This window comes from Periplaneta americana, chromosome 6 (genome assembly GCF_040183065.1).
Source record: "Periplaneta americana isolate PAMFEO1 chromosome 6, P.americana_PAMFEO1_priV1, whole genome shotgun sequence".
In the NCBI taxonomy this organism is placed as follows: domain Eukaryota; kingdom Metazoa; phylum Arthropoda; class Insecta; order Blattodea; family Blattidae; genus Periplaneta; species Periplaneta americana.
The window spans coordinates 96,368,948-96,389,509 of NC_091122.1; the positions used below are offsets into that span (position 1 = coordinate 96,368,948).

General features: G+C 38.3%; 1 protein-coding gene across 1 annotated transcript in view; it reads left to right on the forward strand.

The window, feature by feature from the left end:
- LOC138701512 (calcitonin gene-related peptide type 1 receptor-like) overlaps window positions 1-20,562 on the forward strand; it is a 1,012,748-nt gene that overhangs the window by 966,252 nt on the left and 25,934 nt on the right. Inside the window, exons 7-11 of the mRNA XM_069828480.1 lie at window positions 3,423-3,536; window positions 8,349-8,455; window positions 10,331-10,422; window positions 12,567-12,693; window positions 17,690-17,910. Of these exons, the coding sequence (XP_069684581.1) occupies window positions 3,423-3,536; window positions 8,349-8,455; window positions 10,331-10,422; window positions 12,567-12,693; window positions 17,690-17,910 (661 nt within the window). The remainder of the gene's footprint in view (window positions 1-3,422; window positions 3,537-8,348; window positions 8,456-10,330; window positions 10,423-12,566; window positions 12,694-17,689; window positions 17,911-20,562) is intronic.

Sequence of the window (20,562 nt, forward strand, 5' to 3'; positions counted from 1 at the left end):
TGAGGTTTTTTCCGGGGTTTTCCCTCAACCCAAGAGGAGCAAATGCTGGGTAACTTTAGGTGCTGGACCCCTGACTCATTTCACCGGCATTATCACTTTCATCTCATTCAGACGCTAAATAACCTGAGATGTTGATAAAGCGTCGTAAAATAACCTACTAAAAAAAAACAACTCTTTCCAATGCCAAGTACAGTTAAGTGAAATTAAAAAATCCTGCAATGACCGAGGTTTCGTTATTTCCAAGAAAGCATCTTCTGTGTATTTAATAAGATTGGTAAAGCTCGATTGGAATTAATTTGTATCATCTCGTGGGGTGCGACGACTTGTGACAGGGGAGGATTTGCTTGCTTTTTCCACTCTGGAATTAATCCCATCCTACCTTTGCCGGTCTTATTAGGTACACACAAGATGCCTTTCTTGGAAATAAATAAACCACGTTTTTTTTTTGTAGGCTCCTATGATTTTCACGTAACTGTACTAGGCATCGGAAAGGTTTTTTTATCTACCCCTCCCAAAAAGGCTCTATTTTCTTGGGCATTGCTACTGTGATACACCGTGCACTCCGATTATAAAATTACTCACTACTGGTCTGTCACCTCTCGCCGCAATTCAGCTGTCGGTGTGATGTCATTCAAATTCGTTATCAGAGATCGGAAAAAACCTTGTATATTTATTAGTGTCCTGCAATCAGTGTTGCCAACACCTAATTTGTATTCCCGTCAGTCTAACACCTAGATATCCGTCAGAATCCGTCAAAATTAAATAAAAATAATAAGACCCATTCACTATATCTATATACAAATAAAAAGCAAATTTTAACACAGCTTACTTATTAATCTTGATTGAAACAAAAATAACATGGTACGGCACGGGCAGGGCTGTTCAAAGAAAAAGTAAAATCCCCCAAAAATTAAACAATTAAAAGTGACAGCAGCTAAAAAATTCAAACGGTGATGCAAATCGTAATTTCCGCCAGAAAATCCGTCACCCGTCAAAGGCATTATTTTTCCCGTCCGCTATGTTTAAATTCCGTCAGTTTTGACGGAATTTCCGTCCGGTTGGCAACACTGTCTGCAATGTTCGACCATGAAAGAGACATTACAAACTTAGTTTTATTCCATTTGTAAAACTAATAGCCAGATTTGTGCTAAAATCCGTACGCGGTTAAAATATGAAAGGATGGAAGGGAGAGACAGCGAATACTTTCATAACAAGACCGAACAAACATGACAGGCTTCTTTCTGCATAGCGAACATCGGCGAATATCGAACTTTGCCATACTCGACAAACTTGAACCGAACATAGCGCCTATAATGCATGACGCTAATACGTATGTAAGCCATTGGAATCACTCAAAGGCTTAGCAAGCTGGACTCATTCTGTTCTTGTACATGGATTCGAATTCATCTCGGACTGACTATTTGGTTGGTTTTCTTCTTTCGAGTTGTTTCGTAATGTAAGATGAACGTCACATTATTATGTGGCTCCAAAATGTCACCTCGCTGTTACCAGTTCCATCGGAAATTCTTACTGGCACGGCCGATGAAGCATAATTAATTAAGCGATAAGTAAGGAACACTAAAGCATTCTTAGCGCAATTTTAGTAATATCATATAAATATGTAATGCAGTTTAGGATTAAGGTTTCAAAGAGTGGCGTGCAGTGCAAATTTAATATAGTACAAAACTGATAGCAGCCAACTGACTTGAATACAGAGTGTCCAAAAAGTAACGCTTAATTTTCATGTTTAATATACCGGTAGTAAACGTATATGTACATAGTAAGGGCACATATGAGGCATTAGATATCAATAAAGTCCAACGTGGCCATCCTGCATGTCAACGTACAGAGGCCACCGTTCCTCCATAGCTGTGAACACTCTCTGCAGTTGATCAGGTGTGATGCTGTTGACGCTTCCACAATCCTTTCATTCAGCTGATGCAGACTTGTGATTTTAACCCTGTATACAAGGGACTTGATGAAGAAATCTAAGGGGGTAAGGTCAGGTGACTCGGAGCCCAGATACTCTTTGAACCTCTACCAATCCACCATCCCGGGAACATGTGGTTGAGGTAATCGCGAGTAATGAGAGCAAAATGGGGAGGCGCCCCGTCCTGCTGGAACACAACAGTATTTAGAATTCCATTAGACTCAGATTGTGGTTCCAGGAAAATCTGAAGCATATCACGGTACTTGTACCTGTTACCGTTTGCTCCGCAAACATGAATGGTCCACAAATCTTAGTCTTGGTCATCCCTAGCCACACGTTCACCTTCGGGGTGTTTCTCTCCCATTCTAGCACATGACGAGGATTATTGTCGGTCCATATTTGGCGGTTGTGATGGTTCACTAAATCACATGTGTGAAATTTGGTCTCGTCTGACATTTTCTAACAGATTTTCATTTTTCACTGCCTCCAAAAGGCCAGCACACATTTCCATACGAGCTGCACAACCTTCCTCCTCCAGGTGATGCATTACTTGGATGTGATACGCCTTCTTCTTCAAAGTAAAACGAAGATTACGCGAAACATTGGTTCGTTGGATGTTCAACTCACGGCTCAGCCGACGAATGGAAGCACATGGGCTCCTTTTTAACGGCATCACGAATGTTCTGGACTGTGTCGTCAGCTGTTAATAGTCGTCCAGAACTTTTTTATTAAGCACGCTACCTGTTCGTATGAATTTGTTCACAAGAAGCCTGACATTGGTCCTTGTTTGATGGCTCATTTCCGTATCTTCAGCTCACGCATCTCCACAAATGTTTTAACATAAAGTTTCGAGGAAACAATGGCTATTCTTTCTTGCACAGAGAGCATCTCTTCATGTGAAAGAAAACAATGCATTATTGTTTCATGAAAATCAATTGTTACTTTTGGGACATTCTGTATATATGAAGACCAAAGCAATTCTCTTCTCTTTAGCAGCAAAATCATCGAACAGAAATAAACGAATTCGTATTGGCCAGCACAGACGCTTCAAGTTAAGAATATGAATAACGAATCCGCCTCGAACAGGACAGGTGCTCAGAGAAAGAATTTTTTGACATTTTAAGATTAGAGAATTCATAGTTCTCACGATTAAAACATAATTTTTGCAATACATTTCTTCTTTTCTGCTTTATGACTAGGGGAAGCAATGCTTCCCTTGCCTTCCATGTACGGCACGCCACTGACTTTAACATACGTCAACAATCCTCAATACGCTGTCCTTGGATCGCCTTCAGCCCTTCCACACATGCAATATGACTCATAATATGTCATTATCATCTCGAGATAATCTCACACTTTTCTCAATAATCTACTGAGAAAAAAATAAATTTAATGCTTTATGGTAATTTACAAATTTTTGTTTCTTCTACTAACGAATGAAGACCATTGTCTGAGGGAAGTAATATACGTGTTATGCATTTGCTTGTTTCAGAGGGACTGCACTGTCCTCTGACGTTCGATGGATTGTCTTGCTGGAACTACACCCTGGCTGGTGAGACTGCTGTTCTACCTTGTCCATACTTCGTTGCTGGCTTCGATCCTCGGCGTACGTAAGGCTTTTACAATACAGGAACTAGTTATGAAAGTACGAAGTTATAAGTAAAGAATCAAGTTCGGAATATGTATGATAAGAATTTCGTTGGGGTGGTTTTTTTTTTAATTCTCAACACACAACTCAATTTCAGAACACACACACTTTTTCACTCTACATTACACCACACGAACACACCTCACAGGAAACAAAACAAGAGGCGCCAAGACCAACAACGACCAGTTCTGAGGATGACCCATAAAAGGTCGAAACATGTAAACAAGGTACGTTAGAATTTAACACAAGAAAGTCTTATCATACATATTCCGAAGTGAAACAGTATTAAAAGTTGTGTAACCAAGATGTATAAAGAATCAAGGATTCATTAACAGTACAGACTTAAACTTAAAGACAGGAAAAATGGCATTCCTTAACAAGTTAAAATTAGAAGCTTGGTAGCTGCAAACTTTCATATTTAAGTTTGTCAAAGCGGCTAACTCAGCCAATTACAAACGGGAGTGACGAGGTTATGGAAGATCGAGAATAGAATGAAAACATAGGATAAATTTACACTAGTATTTTAGATATTTTTAAGGTAAAACAAACAGAGTATAATCTTCTTGTAAAAAGAGAATTAACGTACATATTCCAACATACACATCGTAAACACGAAGTAAGTCTAACTTGATATTTTCACTCTGCTCAACATGGTGCAAGACCTGATTTTTATGTACCGTATCATAGGTGTAAAAACGTTCATCGTTACTTATTGGCTCCACATTAGTCATGTCGGGCAGCAGGAGAACCTATCCGTTGGAATCGTAACATGGGTTACACTGAAAATTTCTGCAAACCGATATGTCATTCAATTTTCAAAGGAAAGTGCTGTTTACAAATGCAAGAAAATATTTTGTAGTTTAACTGGTTATATGTTTTTGAAATTAAGAGTCTACCAAATTAAATAATGTAAACCGACAAGGCTTTTCGATTATGATTTTTTATAATAAATCCGTCATTGGCGCTAAAAGAATGCATCGAACGACTTTTTAAAATGAAGCACCATCACCAAAGATTGTGTATCAAAATCTATTACACCATCCATTGAACACATTTTTAAAAGAGAGGGGAAAAAACAAATCTAAGATCTTTGTAAATCTGTTTTTTTTTTTCCTTTTTTGGGTAATAAGATATAAGCCTATTTATTATTTTCTATTCTGATTTTAAAAAAATGTTGACGTGTATAAAATTTATGTATTCGTTTCTGTCACGTTATTTTCACTATAATGTGCTTGTTTGCTAGGTACTCTTACGTTGTTTATAAAGTTTTAGATTTACAGACTGTTATAATGTTGTTTCCTTTGACAAGAAATTTAACGTAAAAACTGTGATTTGTTTACTATAATTGTCTCATTATTATTTATTATTATTATTGTTATTATTATTACTATTATTATTATTATTATTATTATTATTATTATTATTATTCAAGCAAAGTAAGATATATTATAATTTAATACGAGTAGAATAAATATGTTTAGTTACTGTTCATTTTGTTTGTTTCTCTAGTTACTGCTTATTTTATTAGTTACAATTTATTTACAATCACACAAGCAGTGGTACTACTGATAAGGAATAAGCATGACCTTTCATCGCCACGCCGTTAATGTACTGTACAACTGTACAGCCCTAGTGCACGTCACTACACAGTAGCTACTGCGGATACCTCAGCTACTCAGTTGTGTTCCCATACGGGCACGCTCAAGTTTTGTATTGCCAAAGCGGGAAGTACTCCTTGCCGGCCCTCTCCTAGGCAAAGGCTATGACCATGGGTGGGCAACTCGTGCTCTCAAACTGTGAACACAACATCGGTGCAGATAGAACGGACTCTGTACTAACTGTAGTGTCTGTATGCGGTTCTTGCAAGATGCAAGTTTCCAGTAAGTGGGGCTCATTTTAAGTGAAAAACAATATAATCCAATCAGATTATTTCCCTTTAGTGATGAGTGGAAAGAGAAATATTTTTAATTAAGAAAGGAGGTAAAGCTTGTATTATGTTCTATTACACTTTTTTACGGATGACATTTTATGTTACAAATAATAAACACAGTGAAGGTTTTAGTAAAAAAAATATTGTCTAGATATGCTTTAGAATAGCTAAAGGTAAAAATTGGATATCAACAAGGTGAGACTGATATCAAAAATCGTTAGCACGTTGTGCGTGCGAGTTACAGAATTGCACGACATATGATCGAATAGCTAAGAGCATTTATGGATAAATTTGAAATGTGGCAATATCATGTAGAACATAGACAACTTCACTTTCCTTGACTATAAACTACCTTGAAGAGTAATAAGAAAATCGTCTTATCAAATATAAGACCCTACTTTAAGACCTACAGCAGAATTCACTGGTAAGTTTGGAGAAACAGTGACAATTGACAAGGGATCGAGATTTTTCTGAAATCCTTTTGACTTACAGTCGATAGAAGATCCTGAAAGTTTGTAGCTTGAATTGATAAGTCTATAGAACAACACGCCACTCAGATTCCAGCGAAACCAGAAATCGAACTTTTCGTAATACTGCCTGAGTCAGAATTTCCAAATATACTCTTTGCTTCCACATTATGTGCTTGAGGCAGAGTTTAATACAAGAAAGAAGTGTAAACGCTCTCAATGTACAGAAAGAGCTCAGAAGTTAGTTTATTTCATTTGCCGTGACATATAAAAAATTACTTTTTTGAATTTATGATTGTTTGCGAATAAAGACTATTACTTTTCTGAGAAAAATGTATAAAGACTTGTAAATTCTCGCGTTCTATGTTCCAAATAAGACCTATAATAAGAAATAAGACATAATAGTGTGGACTGGCGCCTGGAGCATAGGCGAAAAGCAGAATCCCGTTGTCATGTCAGTTGCCGCACAACACGGCGTTCACTGACACAGATCCATATCGTCCGTCAAAATAGCCGCTATGCACGTCTGCCAACGTTGGTATAGCCGGCGAAGGATATCCTTGTAACAGGTCTCGTTTAGTTACTCCGTCTGGTATGAATTCCGTGCGAACAATTCCCAATCAGTCAAAAAACAGTTCAAGCATCACATTGCCTTTTGACCTGTCTTGGCGCAGTTTTTTCCGTCGTGGCGATAATCGCGATTTCCAGGTGGTAGATTGTCACTTTAGTTGCGGATCGTAAAGAAAACACCATGTTTCGTCTCCTGTTATGATCCGGTTGAGAAACGTCGAATCATCGTCAGCACTACTAAACACGTCACCACAAATCGTCATGAGATCGCCACGTTGGTCTTGCGTCAGGACTTGTGGCACACTGTGCTGGGTAACACGCGACATGTTCAGGTCATCAGACAGAATTCTGTGGCATGTACCTTGGCTGATACTGCTGCTGCAAGATCTTCTACTGATTGCGTTCAGTTCGGATCGTTTGTGGCCGACCAGTACGTTCGTCACCCTCCAAGCTGTCTCTCCCCTGTGAAAAATGTTGGTACCACTTGAAACACAGTACTGCGGCCCAAGGAGTCGCCATTGCTTCATCTTCTGAAACGTTTCGCTAGTGGATTTACCTGATTTTTGGCAGAACTTCATGTTGCCCGTTGCTCAAACTGCAACATTTTCGAGTTCCGACGCGCGCATTCAAATCACCGTCACAACAGAGGCCGTAGTTCTGCTTACACTGTCGGCACACAACTGCTTCGTGCTGGGACGAGAGAATAACAGACATGTCACCATACCGCGGTGCCATACATCCGCTCTAGTGCACCACAGCGACAATATCTGCTCAGTCCACGAACTTAATGACTATGGTAGTATTAACAAATAGTGTAATAATAAATAGTGTTTGTTGTATCTTGAAAATGTTGTATCCAGTTTGTGTTTTCAATACTAAACTAATTTACAAAACTAGGAAATAATATAATTTTATTATGTGTGTTTAGGTACAGTCTGTCTAAAATTACTATAATTATTGTACCATGCGTCATTCTGAAATTAAAATCCTGGGGTAGATTTTTTTTATATTACTTGGTTATTTAACGACGCTGTATCAACTACGAGGTTATTTAGCGTCGATGGGATTGGTGATAGCGAGATGATATTTGGCGAGATGAGGCCGAGGATTCACCATAGATTACCTGACATTTGCCTTATGGTTGGGGAAAACCTCGGGAAAAACCCAACCAGGTAATCAACCCAAGCGGGAATCGAACCCGCGCCCGAACGCAACTCAGAATCGCAGGCAAGCGCCTTAGCCGACTGAGCTACGCCGGTGGCATGGAGTAGATATCATGACCATCTGCATGAGCCTCCACAGCGCAACCATGGCAGTGAATTGCTTCTGCAGCGAAACTACAAACAACTTGTAACTGATGCGGCTGGCTCCGTCTGTCTTTCTTTCTTGGTTATTTAACGACGCTGTATCAACTACGAGCACGAGTTGTCCGTCAGTGGTCATGACCAATCCTATTAAGAGGATAAATGTCACAAAATTACATTTTAGTCAATCACTAATCAGATACTTTATTTCTGAACTACTGTATTAAATATTCTGAGGAAGCGTAAGCGCTGTCCATTCAAGCTGTCCATGGTTCCATTCCCGGCGTGAGCAATTCAAGAAATTTATCTTTCGTCTACGGGACTGCGTAGTTATCCGTTGTTTTTTATTGCCCTGTGATGCCTCTGCGGTAGCGCTGCGTCTTGCTAATTTCACATCCAGAGAGGCCCGCAATGTGTGGATTTTCTAGTTTGTAGCCTTTTTCAAGGAAAATAACATACGAACATAAAATTTATACACTGTGTCTTACTGTGCGAACAGGGTTTGCCTTCCGGCACTGCATGGAGGACGGAAAGTGGTTCCAGCATCCAGAGTCCGGTCAGAGCTGGTCCAATTACACCACATGTGTCGACATGGAGGACCTTGAGGTACAATGAATAATTGTGGACGTGTTGCCTCTTGGTTTTTATTTCTGTAATAATACAAGGAGGTAATATCGGCGTCGTCGATGTGTTAGAATTTTGTCCCGCAGGAGTTCTTTTACATGCCAGTAAATCTACTGACATGAGCCTGTCGCATTTAAGCACACTTAAATGCCATCGACCTGGGCCGGGATCGAACTCGCAATCTCGGGCATAGAAGGCCAGCACTACACCGAGTGCACCACCCAGGCCGACACCAATATAAATGTTACAGAATGTTTCTTCTTCTTCATCTTTCCCTTTTGTCTCACAACGTCGGGTCTGTCTCGATTCATCTCCTCCATTTCCCTCTATCCCTCGCCATTCTTCTCAGTTTCCCAATTCCTTTCCTTCTTTTCCTTGCCATCATCTCAATATTATCTATATACAGCGTCCTTAGTCTTCCCTTCCCACTTCTCCCTTCCGTAATTGCCTCCATTACTTGCTTTGGTTTTCTTTCTTCTCCCATTCGCACCATGTGTCCATACCACTTTAGTTGTTTTCGCCTTAACTTCTCTTCTACTTATTTCTGTTTTAATTCCTCTCTAATTGTCTTATTTCCTACTCTATCCCTCTTTGTTTTTGTAACTATTCTTCGGTAGCATTTCATTTCAATTGCTGTTATATTGCTTATTTTCTCATTTGTAACTGGCCAACTTTCTCCTCCGTACAGCAGGGTTGGTGTTACAGAATGTTCGAAATTAATGTTGGAAGTTTTGGAGATTTTAAAGACTACCGCAAGGATAAAATCTATAATATGAACTAAACATTGTGAAATTCTTTGTAATATTTACGTCATTCTTAATGGATTATCACTGAGCATCACTCTATTCTTGCCTTACCTCAGGAGTGGGGAAATTTGAATGCAGCTTTATCGATTGAGCAAAATAATGATATTTCTCTTAAATATGTCGAGACACTCCAAATTTGTTTTTTAACCCATTAAGTGTCTATTTCAATCCTAGTACGCAGAATTATTTCACAGTGTTGTTTTCCAACACATCGGTGATCTTTTTTGGGTTATGCAGTTTAAGAATTATTTTCGAGTAAAAGAAATGTTTCTTAAATATCCCCACGTGAAGAAATCAGCGGATGTTTCAGCCAGAGATCAGAAAAGAGCACGATTGTACGCTGACCATACATAGTTCAATTGATATATGAAATAAAAGTTGAATTTTCGTAATAAAATTCATTGTTACAGTTTCAGAAAGTGAGATTCATAGTAACCAAACGAGATTCATGAGTACGTTCGTGATGCTTCGAAAGTGATTGTGTGGTATAGGTTGATGCATGATCTCTTGTTACTACCATTCACATAATGGATTTGGTTATGAAGAAAAACATCATATATTATTATCGCGTGCAAGAATGATCATAAAGACACAGCTAACATGATACATAGGATTGTCGAGTATAAATGTCTGCAAATCTAAGAGTGGTACATAACCTGAGGATTCTCTGATAAACAAAACTTGAAATGTTCGAACACATTTAAAGGCAAAAATCACTCATTTTTCTCCATGGTTTTGTAAGTCATTTACTTACTCGTAGTTTCAGATGTGTCACATTTTCGATGCTGAGCTGTCTGCTTAAGCTGTGTGTGGGAGCTCGCTTGTCGACAGCGAAGGTTGTCGCTTTCCGGCCGGGAGATAAATTGCACACACAATGCTTCATCAACCTATTTTACGAATTTCAAAGACTATAAATGTTGATGAAATAAAAATAAACTCTTTAAAAACCGTTAATCGTCTAATTTTCGTTTAGATATGTTAATTTTATAGTAGAGGACCCTTTCATATTGTAGTAGGTATGTCTCACAGCCATGTGTTGGTGTGCCCGCAGTTTCGGCAGCTAGTGAATTCCCTGTATATGGCTGGCTACCTCATCTCTGTCGTTGCCCTCTGTCTCTCGCTCACCATATTTTTCTCTTTCCGGTAAGTTGCACTCTCTTATCATCATGTAGTATAAAAAACTTCACAAAAATAAAATATAAGGGCAATTTCTGTCTCCGAGAACATTGACGAAGCCTGATGAAATTATCGTGAGGTTTCTAGGCACTTATTTGCAATCTGCAATATACAGCAGCACAAACGTGCCTCAGAAGACGTCAACATCATGCCAATTAATGTGTTCTCGTTTTTTCTGTCGGTGTCTTGACCACTGCGGCAAGAACTACTAAATTCACAAGTCACGATTTGAAACTAGACAGTGGAGGACGGAATTCACTTCAGCATTGGGTTCGAGAACAACTTTTTCTGTTGCAGTTGCTTCTTGACCTAGGGATTAACGATAGCCACCCCATTGCTTTATTAATTTAAACCTTCCTGACTTTTATGTAGGTCTAATTCTGTTAGGTATAATTGACGTGCCTGACAATATGACAAGTGTCCAGCAAGTTTGGAGCTCCGATATCCTCTAAGTCCATGGACACCTTGAAACTCTTCTGTAATGTAATATTCTATAGAGGGGGACTTGGAGCTCCGAACCCTGAGTTTTATTAGATACTCGTCCAGGGGATGGGACCTGACTCTGTCAGGGTTGAGGAAGAATAGCCCACCTGTCAGAATCGGATTCAAAAACGCCACCCACCTGTCGGACTTCAAAATTCATCTACATTATACAGAGTATTTTATAATTCTTGTCACGAACTTCTAGGGGTTGTAGAGACGACTAAGTAGATAAAGTTTTGATTAGGAACCCATGTCCGGAAATGTATCGTTTCGATGCGAAATAAGTTTGAAAATCGAATCGATTTCACATATCCCACTTTACTAGAGAGAATGAAATCTTCCTCCTACTCTACAGCAGTCTCATAAACAAAGTTCTTCACGTGTCCCCAAAGGAAAAAGTCAAGAGGAGTTAAATTTGGCGACTGTGGTGGCCAATGATTTGGACCATCTCGACCTATCCACCTATGTGGATATGTTCGCGGACGGCAAGTGAAAAGTGCGCGGGTGCGCCATCATGTTGGAACCACATTTGCTGACGTAGTGCCAGTGGCAAATCTTCACTGACGTGAAAGCCGGCTCCGTAGAACTGATTGTAAACAGAAGGCACACGATATCAGGGGACTGCAGCCCATTTTGTTTGCGTACCGTGAAGTGGGAGATTGTAAATCGAATCAATCTTCCTACTTATTTTGCATCGAAACGATACGTTTCCGGACATGGGTTCCTAATCAAAGCTTTATCTACTTAGTCCCTTATACAACCCCTAGAAGTTTGTAATAGGAATTATAAAACATCCTGTATAAGACGCGCAGTGGGCCAATGTATGCCTACAGTAAGTACCGGTACATAGAGCCTTTTCGGGTCCAAGTCTTATATCACTACATAATATTTCTGTGAATTTCAACTACACCTCTAATGACTACAGCATGAAACTCTTTTGTAATGTAATATTCTACAGAGGGGGCAATGATCTAAAAATATTTCCCCAAATACTTTTGTACTGCCACATATTAAATGATTTGAATATCTCTTCATTGTAACCAGGAGGCCTTCATTTTGTTCAAAAATTTGTAAGTATTTTCACTGGAACGACTAATTCCAGAGCGAAACTATTAATTTCCAGAGTCTTGGAGCTAGCATAGTTATTCAGTTATGTTCAATATACCTTACAAAGATATATCAAACACGCTTATGTTTTTCTTTTTACATTTTCCACTCTAAATTTTTCCCCTTTACCAATATTAATTAACACTAGGACCAACCGATCACTTTACCTATTTTGATATTTAACCCTTAAATTGACAAAGTATTCCATAGGATACAACAGGTTAATAGGCTATATGCTATAATTTTAATAGAACAATAGAAAAAAATTGGTAGGAAAATTAAAATTTCACAAATGCTATAAGTCCCGGTCCTCGTAGTGTTAATTGCCATAAAAATTTCATCAGGCAGCGTCCAAACATCTTGAAATGTTTTGAGAACTTCATATAAAAACCAGAATAATGCACTTTTTGAAATACCATTTTAATTTAAAGTAACACTGGTTAGTACATACACAAACGAGATACAAATGGGTATAATTATTTTTAATTTTCATAAACTGTTGCGTTGTACGGTGTTGTCAGGTCTCTAAAATGCACGCGGATTGCTGTTCATGTTCAGCTGTTCCTGTCCTTCGCCTCCAACAACATTATGTGGCTGATATGGTACAAATATGTCATCGCAGACCCCACAGTCGTCAAGAACAATGGAGTAAGTATGACGTTATCTACAGATAGAAGCTATATATTCTCTCACCTCACAGGGCAGATTGGTGATGAAATTGACTAGATCTCTACTGATCAAGATACAGCTATAATTGCGGTTTTATCAGCGACTGATGTTGAATGATCAGACCGAGGATAGCAGTTGTGTCTGTTCCCAGTCGCTTTCATTCAGAATTCCACTGCATTTTATCTTCTTGGCGAGTATATTCAGCATGGTCTCTTTTGCAAAATTCCTCAAGACCTAATGAAGGTTGTAGTTATAAAACATCCACTTGACTAAATTCTAGCAAACCATCCTTTCTGCCTGTGGGTTTTTCGTGATTTTCTTCACACGACAAAACACTCTAAATGAGTCTCAGAAGATTTGAGCCGCGATTCTATTTGTCCTGTATTTGACGATTTAATTTTTTTCGAAAATCAAGTGATCAATAATTCCGTCTGTCTCTGTCTTGAAGTTGATAGCAAGAACTAAAAGTTCGCAAGAGCCGCAATGTATATCTACAGTCATTAGCACAGAGCTTTCATTTTTGTCCGTTACTTAACGACGCTGTTTCAATTACTAAGTTATTTAGCGTCGATGGAACAGATGATGGTGAGATGGTATTTGACGAGATGAGGCCGAGGATTCGCCATATGATTACTTGACATTCACATTACTGCTGTAGAAAATCTCGGAAAACCACAACCAGATAAACAAGCGGAAGTCGAACTCACGCCTAGTGCAGCTCCCGCTCAGTAGACAAATGCACTACCGCCTGACCTATACCGGAAGTGGCTATGCACATAGTTCTCTTACAAGTAAAGGTAAGAATTCTGATGACTGAAAAATGGTGCTCTTTTTAATCAAGTTAGTCAAATTTATTCCATTCTTTTACATGGTTGTACATAATAAATAATTATGAAATGTGGATTTTCGATAAAACCAATATCTTCTAACTTCAAGCTTTAAACATGCCAATTAATTAATTTGTACAAAATAGGCTTTTATGCAAGATGTTGTTTCTTTTGTACATTTAGAATGACATTATCAAAAAAGAGACAGCTGTCCTCTTCGGTTGGAATTTTTACGCTAATAGGTAAGACTTATTTACAAAGTTCCTCAGAAGGAAATTTTATTAAGGAACGGCACAAGAATTTACACGTTGAAACAAAGTGTAAACCGTGTTCAAAATGGACTGCAGATAGCTGAATTTATTTACGTAGTAAATTGAAGAAAAAGTTGCAGATTCATTTGGAATTTGATAGAATTACTGATGTAGTTTGCAGTACTATATATTATACAGTTCATATTTGAAGAAATTAATCATAAAATATCGTCAAAAGGTAAAGGTAATGTCAACTCCATGACAGGCCAAATCGCCCCAGAAGGCTCCCACCTTTACAGAAAATCGGCATTTAATGGAAGTAGAGATGGCAATCCTACTTGTCCTCCGCTTATCCCCCAAGAAAATGCCTCTAGTACTCATTTCTGTTAGAGACTGAGTAGACCCCAGGGCCATAGTGCGGCTGGAAGGATTAGATCGATGGAAAAAATCATGACCCTATCGGAAATCGAACCTGCGACTTTCCGGTTTGCAGCGTTACACCTCAGCCACGACGTACCGCGCGCCTCCGAAACAACGTCAAACGCGCCTTTTTCTTCTGAATGCCGTTTGTAAGTTTCTTTAATGACAAGGCGAATCCCGAAGTAACACAAGTGACCAACAACTAGCCTGGAAGTAACACAGACATTCAGCCAGCCCCGAGACTCCTTGCAAGGATGCGAAATCACGAGTACTTTCATATTTTCAGAATTTTCTTCCCCCAACGTCCCCGTGCCATTGTCACTGTCAAAGTCTCCATGTCTGCGCCCGCAGGTTGGTTTCTCAGATTTGAAGAACGACCGTAATTTATTTAGTCTATAAGTGATGAAAAATTACAAGTCATAAAGGTACATGGTAGTAGAGCTCCATACTTTTATGAGATTCTGTGGTCAGCACCACGCTCCGATCGCCTTTTTACCTCCGGGAAAGACCCGGTGCCTAATTTTATAGAGGACTCGATGAATCCTGGGCCATTACGGAATTTTCACAAACAATAAAATTCCTACCACCACCACCTGGGATAGAATCCAAGACCTTTTAGCCTATAGGCAGTTTCTTTGCCAACTGAGCATGAAACAAATTCACAATAAAAAGCAAAACGAAACAAGCATACGAAAAACAACACATTTAGTCCTCAATGAACTCTCAAACGTAAGTGGAATGGAAGATTATAAAGTTCTAACAGTTGATTGGAAATGGGGAGGCCACGTAGCTAGGATGCGTGACACCCAGTGAACATACAGAGTGACCATGTGAGACCCCAGGACAGGGAAGCAGAGTGCAGGAAGACAGAGAACCAGATGGGCGGATACATTCACACAGAGAGCGGGGAAGCAGTGAACGAGGCGTGCAAGAAGCAAATCAACGTGGAGAAAAAAGTCTAAGGAAACGTCAATCGGTGAAAAGTGAAATGCATTCTAAAGTGCCAGCAGCAACGGGAATGAATATGTGAATAGTGAAATGATGCGAAGTGCGGGGCAGAATCAGTGAATAGTGACCGTAAACCAGTGAAAGTGCTTCATACCCAACACGAGAGACGATGAACAAGAGAACAAGGCCGAACACTCTCTAGGCTAGCTCACCTAAAGAGTGAATGAGAGCTACCCGCCTACGTGCAGGAGGCCTTAGCCCTCAAGGGATGTCATAGGCTAAATTCTAAATTAGTTGATTGGAGAAAATTGTTTTAATGTATATATAAATAGTAAATAATATAATTATATTTGGTTAACCCTAAATACTTCAACCCCAGTGGGTGCATTGTGGTTCCCACTTTAACATGAAAAGGGCGGAGTTCATTAAACAGCCCTGAAACCTTAATCAGTATTACAAGCCGTCTCAAACACTTTTAGTGGTACTCTGTGCTTCTGGTCTGCGACACCAAACAATTGGCATCCTTTGAAGCTAAATTAATTACATCGATAGAGTGTACGTATGCTAAGTGATCTTGTCTAGATTAAAGCTGTCATCATAGATTTCTATCCTGTACAATATGTCCATAAGGCTCCTTGCCAAACAATGCAGACTTTCAGCCTAAGCTTCTAATAACAATGAACTTACTTAGAAAACGCATAATAGGCTTTTTTTATTTATTATAATTATATTCTATCGTCCCATTCAATATGCACAGTTATATAACTTCCAATCTGTATGTAGGCTTCTGTAAATGTATTTTATAATATTAAATGTCTGATACGGAATTATGAATTTCTCATTTGAGAGGTCCCGAGTTCAAACCCCGTGGCTTGCTAATCTGACTGGTAGTTTTCATTGTTTCCCTCAATTACAAAGGAAAATGCCGAATTGGAAATTTACATGCCATGATTCATCACCGCCTCATTCACCAATATCATAAATATTAATCAAAATCTATAATCAGTTACATTAACACAAGTCATCTACAACACATAATAAAAACAGCAACTCAACAATAGTAACAACGGCTTACTGGTATATCCATAGATCCTAATCACGCAATTTGACCATAGATGTTAAAGCGTGTATAAATAAATTTAACAAAAAAAAATCGTCAACCCTAAACATCACTCTCTCGCGAGGAGGAGTATAACTTATTGTAACGTCTTGTATTGTATTGTATTGTATTTATTAACATTCTATGGTATTCATACATAGCTTCACAGCTAGAATATGGAACAAGTCTTAAAACTTAATACTATTATAAAGTCTTCATTTATACTCACAGTCTAGATGAAATATATACAGAAGAGGTTTACAATATAGTCTACTAGTACAACACGAAGTTTTAGTATCAATTTCATGAAGCGTTGTTGAATGTCATGAATTCACCTACAGAATAGAAGGCGTGAGAAATTAGATACTTCTTTAATTTGGCCCTAAATAATCTTATGTTTTGAGTTTCATTGTTATACCGATAAGGAGGCTATTAAAAATATTTAGTGCCATGTAACGCACTCCTTTTTGATAGCATGATAGACTTGCCGATGAAATATGAAAGTCATATTTTGACGTGTATTTATGCTATGAACTGTTGAATTAGTTACAAAGTTTTCACGATTACATACGAGGACGATTATTAATGAAAAAATATATTGACAAGCAATGGCCATTATTTGTAATTACTTACCCAGGTCTGGTTTTACGTCGCGAGATCACATTTTGCTATCACTGGACTACAGACACAGTTACTTCGTGCCTACTGTAGGCCTACATACAAACAGACAAATTTACCTCCTATACTACTCTATTATAAAAAGTGCATTTAAAAATAGGCTTAAGGACTTTTCTAATAGACGGTAGTATATTGTACACCTATTTAAAGGGTATAATTGATATTTTGTTATTGAAGTGTTGTACCAGTGAAGAAGTGTGTTGTGTGAGTGAAGAGTGAAGTGTGTTGTGTCAGTGAAGCATGTTTCTGTCAGTGAAGCTTTATAGTTTATTGTGGCAGTGCAAAGTATTTGAACAGTGAAATGTTTTTGAAGTGTTAGTGAAATCAGGATAGAATCAGTGAAATGTGTCGAAGTTCCAGTGCAGTGAGTGAATTGTCAATGAAATGATTGTAGTACTGAAAGATACTTGTGTAGGTATGAACATATCATACTCGTGGGTTTTAGTTCGAACTTGGGGTTAAGATACAAATTAGATTTACTTTAAATGTTATTTTAAGTGATCGTGCTTCTTTTAATTTAGAATGCTCCCTGTTATTATTATTATTATTATTATTATTATTATTATTATTATTAATTTATTATAAATTGTATTTTTATTAATTGTGATTATTATTATTAATTGTCATTATTTAGTGTAATTAGTTACCGGGTATATACCTATTTGCAGTGTGAATAAATACATACATACATTATAGATTACTGCTGTGCTCAGCTGTGGCAGAGCAATACAAATCGCTTGTGTTGTGGGCAGGAGTGGTGTCAGGCGCTGCACATAGTACTGCAGTACCTGATGGTGGCCAACTACATGTGGATGTTCTGCGAGGGTCTCCATCTGCACCTCGCCCTCGTCGTCGTCTTCGTCAAGGAGCGCGTCGTCATGCGCTGGTTCCACGCCACAGGTTGGGGACTTCCGTTCATCCTCACAGCCATATATGCCGGAGTTAGGGGATCCAGACCCGACGACTCTCAGAGGTATGAGACTCTCTTAGTGCAGAATAATTGCAGTCAGTTTTATTCTATGACCTTCTCATTTTGTAAATATATGCATAGACTTTTACAGGTTTGCCTATCACGAGCGTTCCCACTTTCCTAGAAATTCTCTGTGCGATAGTCCACACACGGCTTCCGGTATTTGGACGATCAGACTGACGCTGTGCTTATCACACGATTATCGATACTCGGGTGAGCAACTGTCTTATCGATGTCGAGACAATCCTTTAAACAAGAAGTACTCTGAAATAGAGATGGGAAAAGTTATTATTTTCTCGTAACAATTCCAACTGTTCCAGTTCCTTGAAAATACTTGGTTCCCAATAACAGTACCATAGGGTAAATTAGGGTCCGTTGGACAGTCGGGCATGTTGGACACTTTGTACTTTAACGTGTTAACTCGCCACTTGTAGGCACCACATTCTGCTAGAAGTCAATCATTGACTTCTAGCAGAATGTGGTGCCTACAAGTGGCGAGTTAACACGTTAAAGTACAAAGTGTCCAACATATCCGATTGTCCAACAGACCCTAATTTACCCTATGTAACTTGTATGTAACTACAAGGTGCACAGTGGTAGCTTGGAACAGCACAGTTGACTAGTATCTAATGTAACAGTGGTATTTTGAAACATCCACGTGCTACAACTAGTATGTAATATAATAATGGTACTTAGGACGCTAATGATCACATACTTCCCTGTATGCCATGTGTCATAGTGAGCCGAGGTGTGAATTCGTGGAAAAGAAAGTTTGCTAATGCCAAATTGAATTCATAGATCAGGTTTGTTCGAAGCAGGAAATGTAACGCAATTTTAAATTATTTATAAATTTTATTGGTCACGAAATAGAAGTGGATCCCAATGGTAAATGAAACCTAATCTATTCTTTCTCTTTTACTCAGCTCAAGTTTACAATGGTGTTCAATTTCTCCAGAAATTAGTAAATAAAAGCTATAATCATTTCAGCCGTGCTAAAATTCATATTAATACCGTCATGATGAGTAATAATCTCATTGTAATGAAATATGAAAATTTACCTTTGTATTTTTGTAGATAAGAAAAATAGTCATGTTTCAATAGAATTTAGTTTAATTTCAAGAATTGGTAATGAAACTAAAAATATAAAATATTTGTAAATAAAACATAATCTCTGTATTTTCATCTCTCTTGATAAAATTCACAACGTAGCCTAGTTACTATATTCCAATACAGGCATTATGTTAATAATTATTTCGTAGAATCCTATACTCAGTAACATTAGTTTCAAGACAATGTGTACATTTTTTACAGAGGCTGTTCATATCTTTACTATTTATCTTTCACTTTAGATTCCAACATTTCTTTCAGTGCGACGAAAGGATTCCCAATTCTGCTTTCAAACAATGGCGTCAACGTATATGGGCTCGTGAAATCCGAGCCCACTCAGTAATTTATCATTATACTTATGACATTTATTTAACCTATACCTCAAATATTTGAGCCCACCCAGTGTTTCCTAAAAGTTGGCCCCACTAGTTCCAAAGAGAAACGAGTAGGCCTATTTTGTAACAGCAAGTATTTCGTTCTAGCGTCATTTTGGAACGTGTATTCCAAAATAACAGTTACGTTATTTTTTCCCCACCTCTACTGTGAAACAAGGCGTGTAATTTCGTTAGTTTTCTAAGTACGAGGGTCCTTCCGAAAGTAAGGCCTCCTATTTATTTTCACAAACTACAACAGGTACAGAGCGCATAATAACGCAGTTAAATAGAGCAAGATTTCAGCTACATATATTTATTTTCCACATAGTCACCACCATTCGTTGTACACTTTTGCCAGCGATGGACAAGAGCCTGTATGGCGTGCTCGTAAAAATGTGACTCGGCAGATGCAAATCACTTTGTTACAGCTGTCATTACAGCATTCTTGTCATTTCATTCCTAACCCAATGGACTCGTATTTAAATTCCCTGCACTAGCATTTTATGTCCAGTTTGCAGATGAGTTTGCAGTGTGATGTAAACATATTGATAGAAAAAATAACTGCAAGATTTTTATGTAAAATTTATCAGAAGTTACGCCAAAAAGTATGTGCTTACTGATTAAGATGTCTTACTAAGATATTTTGGTGTGGTAAATCTCGCGCGACCATAGCTCGTCAAATGAGTTTGGGTTAAGTATTGCACACACATAACCTCACTTGTAAATTTCATATTGAAGACTTAGTTCCTAGTTCTCACGTAATTTAAATGATTTTATTATCATTATTTCCTTCATTTTTATAGTTTTTTTTTTATTTTGTTTCAGAATTTCTTTTCTCTTCCGTGACGTCTTTCCATAACATCGCTAATTTTTTCTTCCAGTTCGAAATGTTTTTGTATGAGTTTTATGCAGTTAATCGTCCTTTCTTTAGTCCTTGTAATTTCTAAGTTCAAAATGGGCATTACTGACTATAGACCCCTTCCGTTTGCGAACCAAAAACAAAAATAAAACATTTAGACCAACACAACCGTACAGTCCGCACTTCCGGAGAAGATCCGAACAAGGAATATGAGTTTTTTTTCCCCACTCTTACAACTAACCCCAACACAGAACCGACCGGCCAATGACTCAGCCTTGTTTGTCCCAGCCAGCCAATGACACCATCCCCATCCAC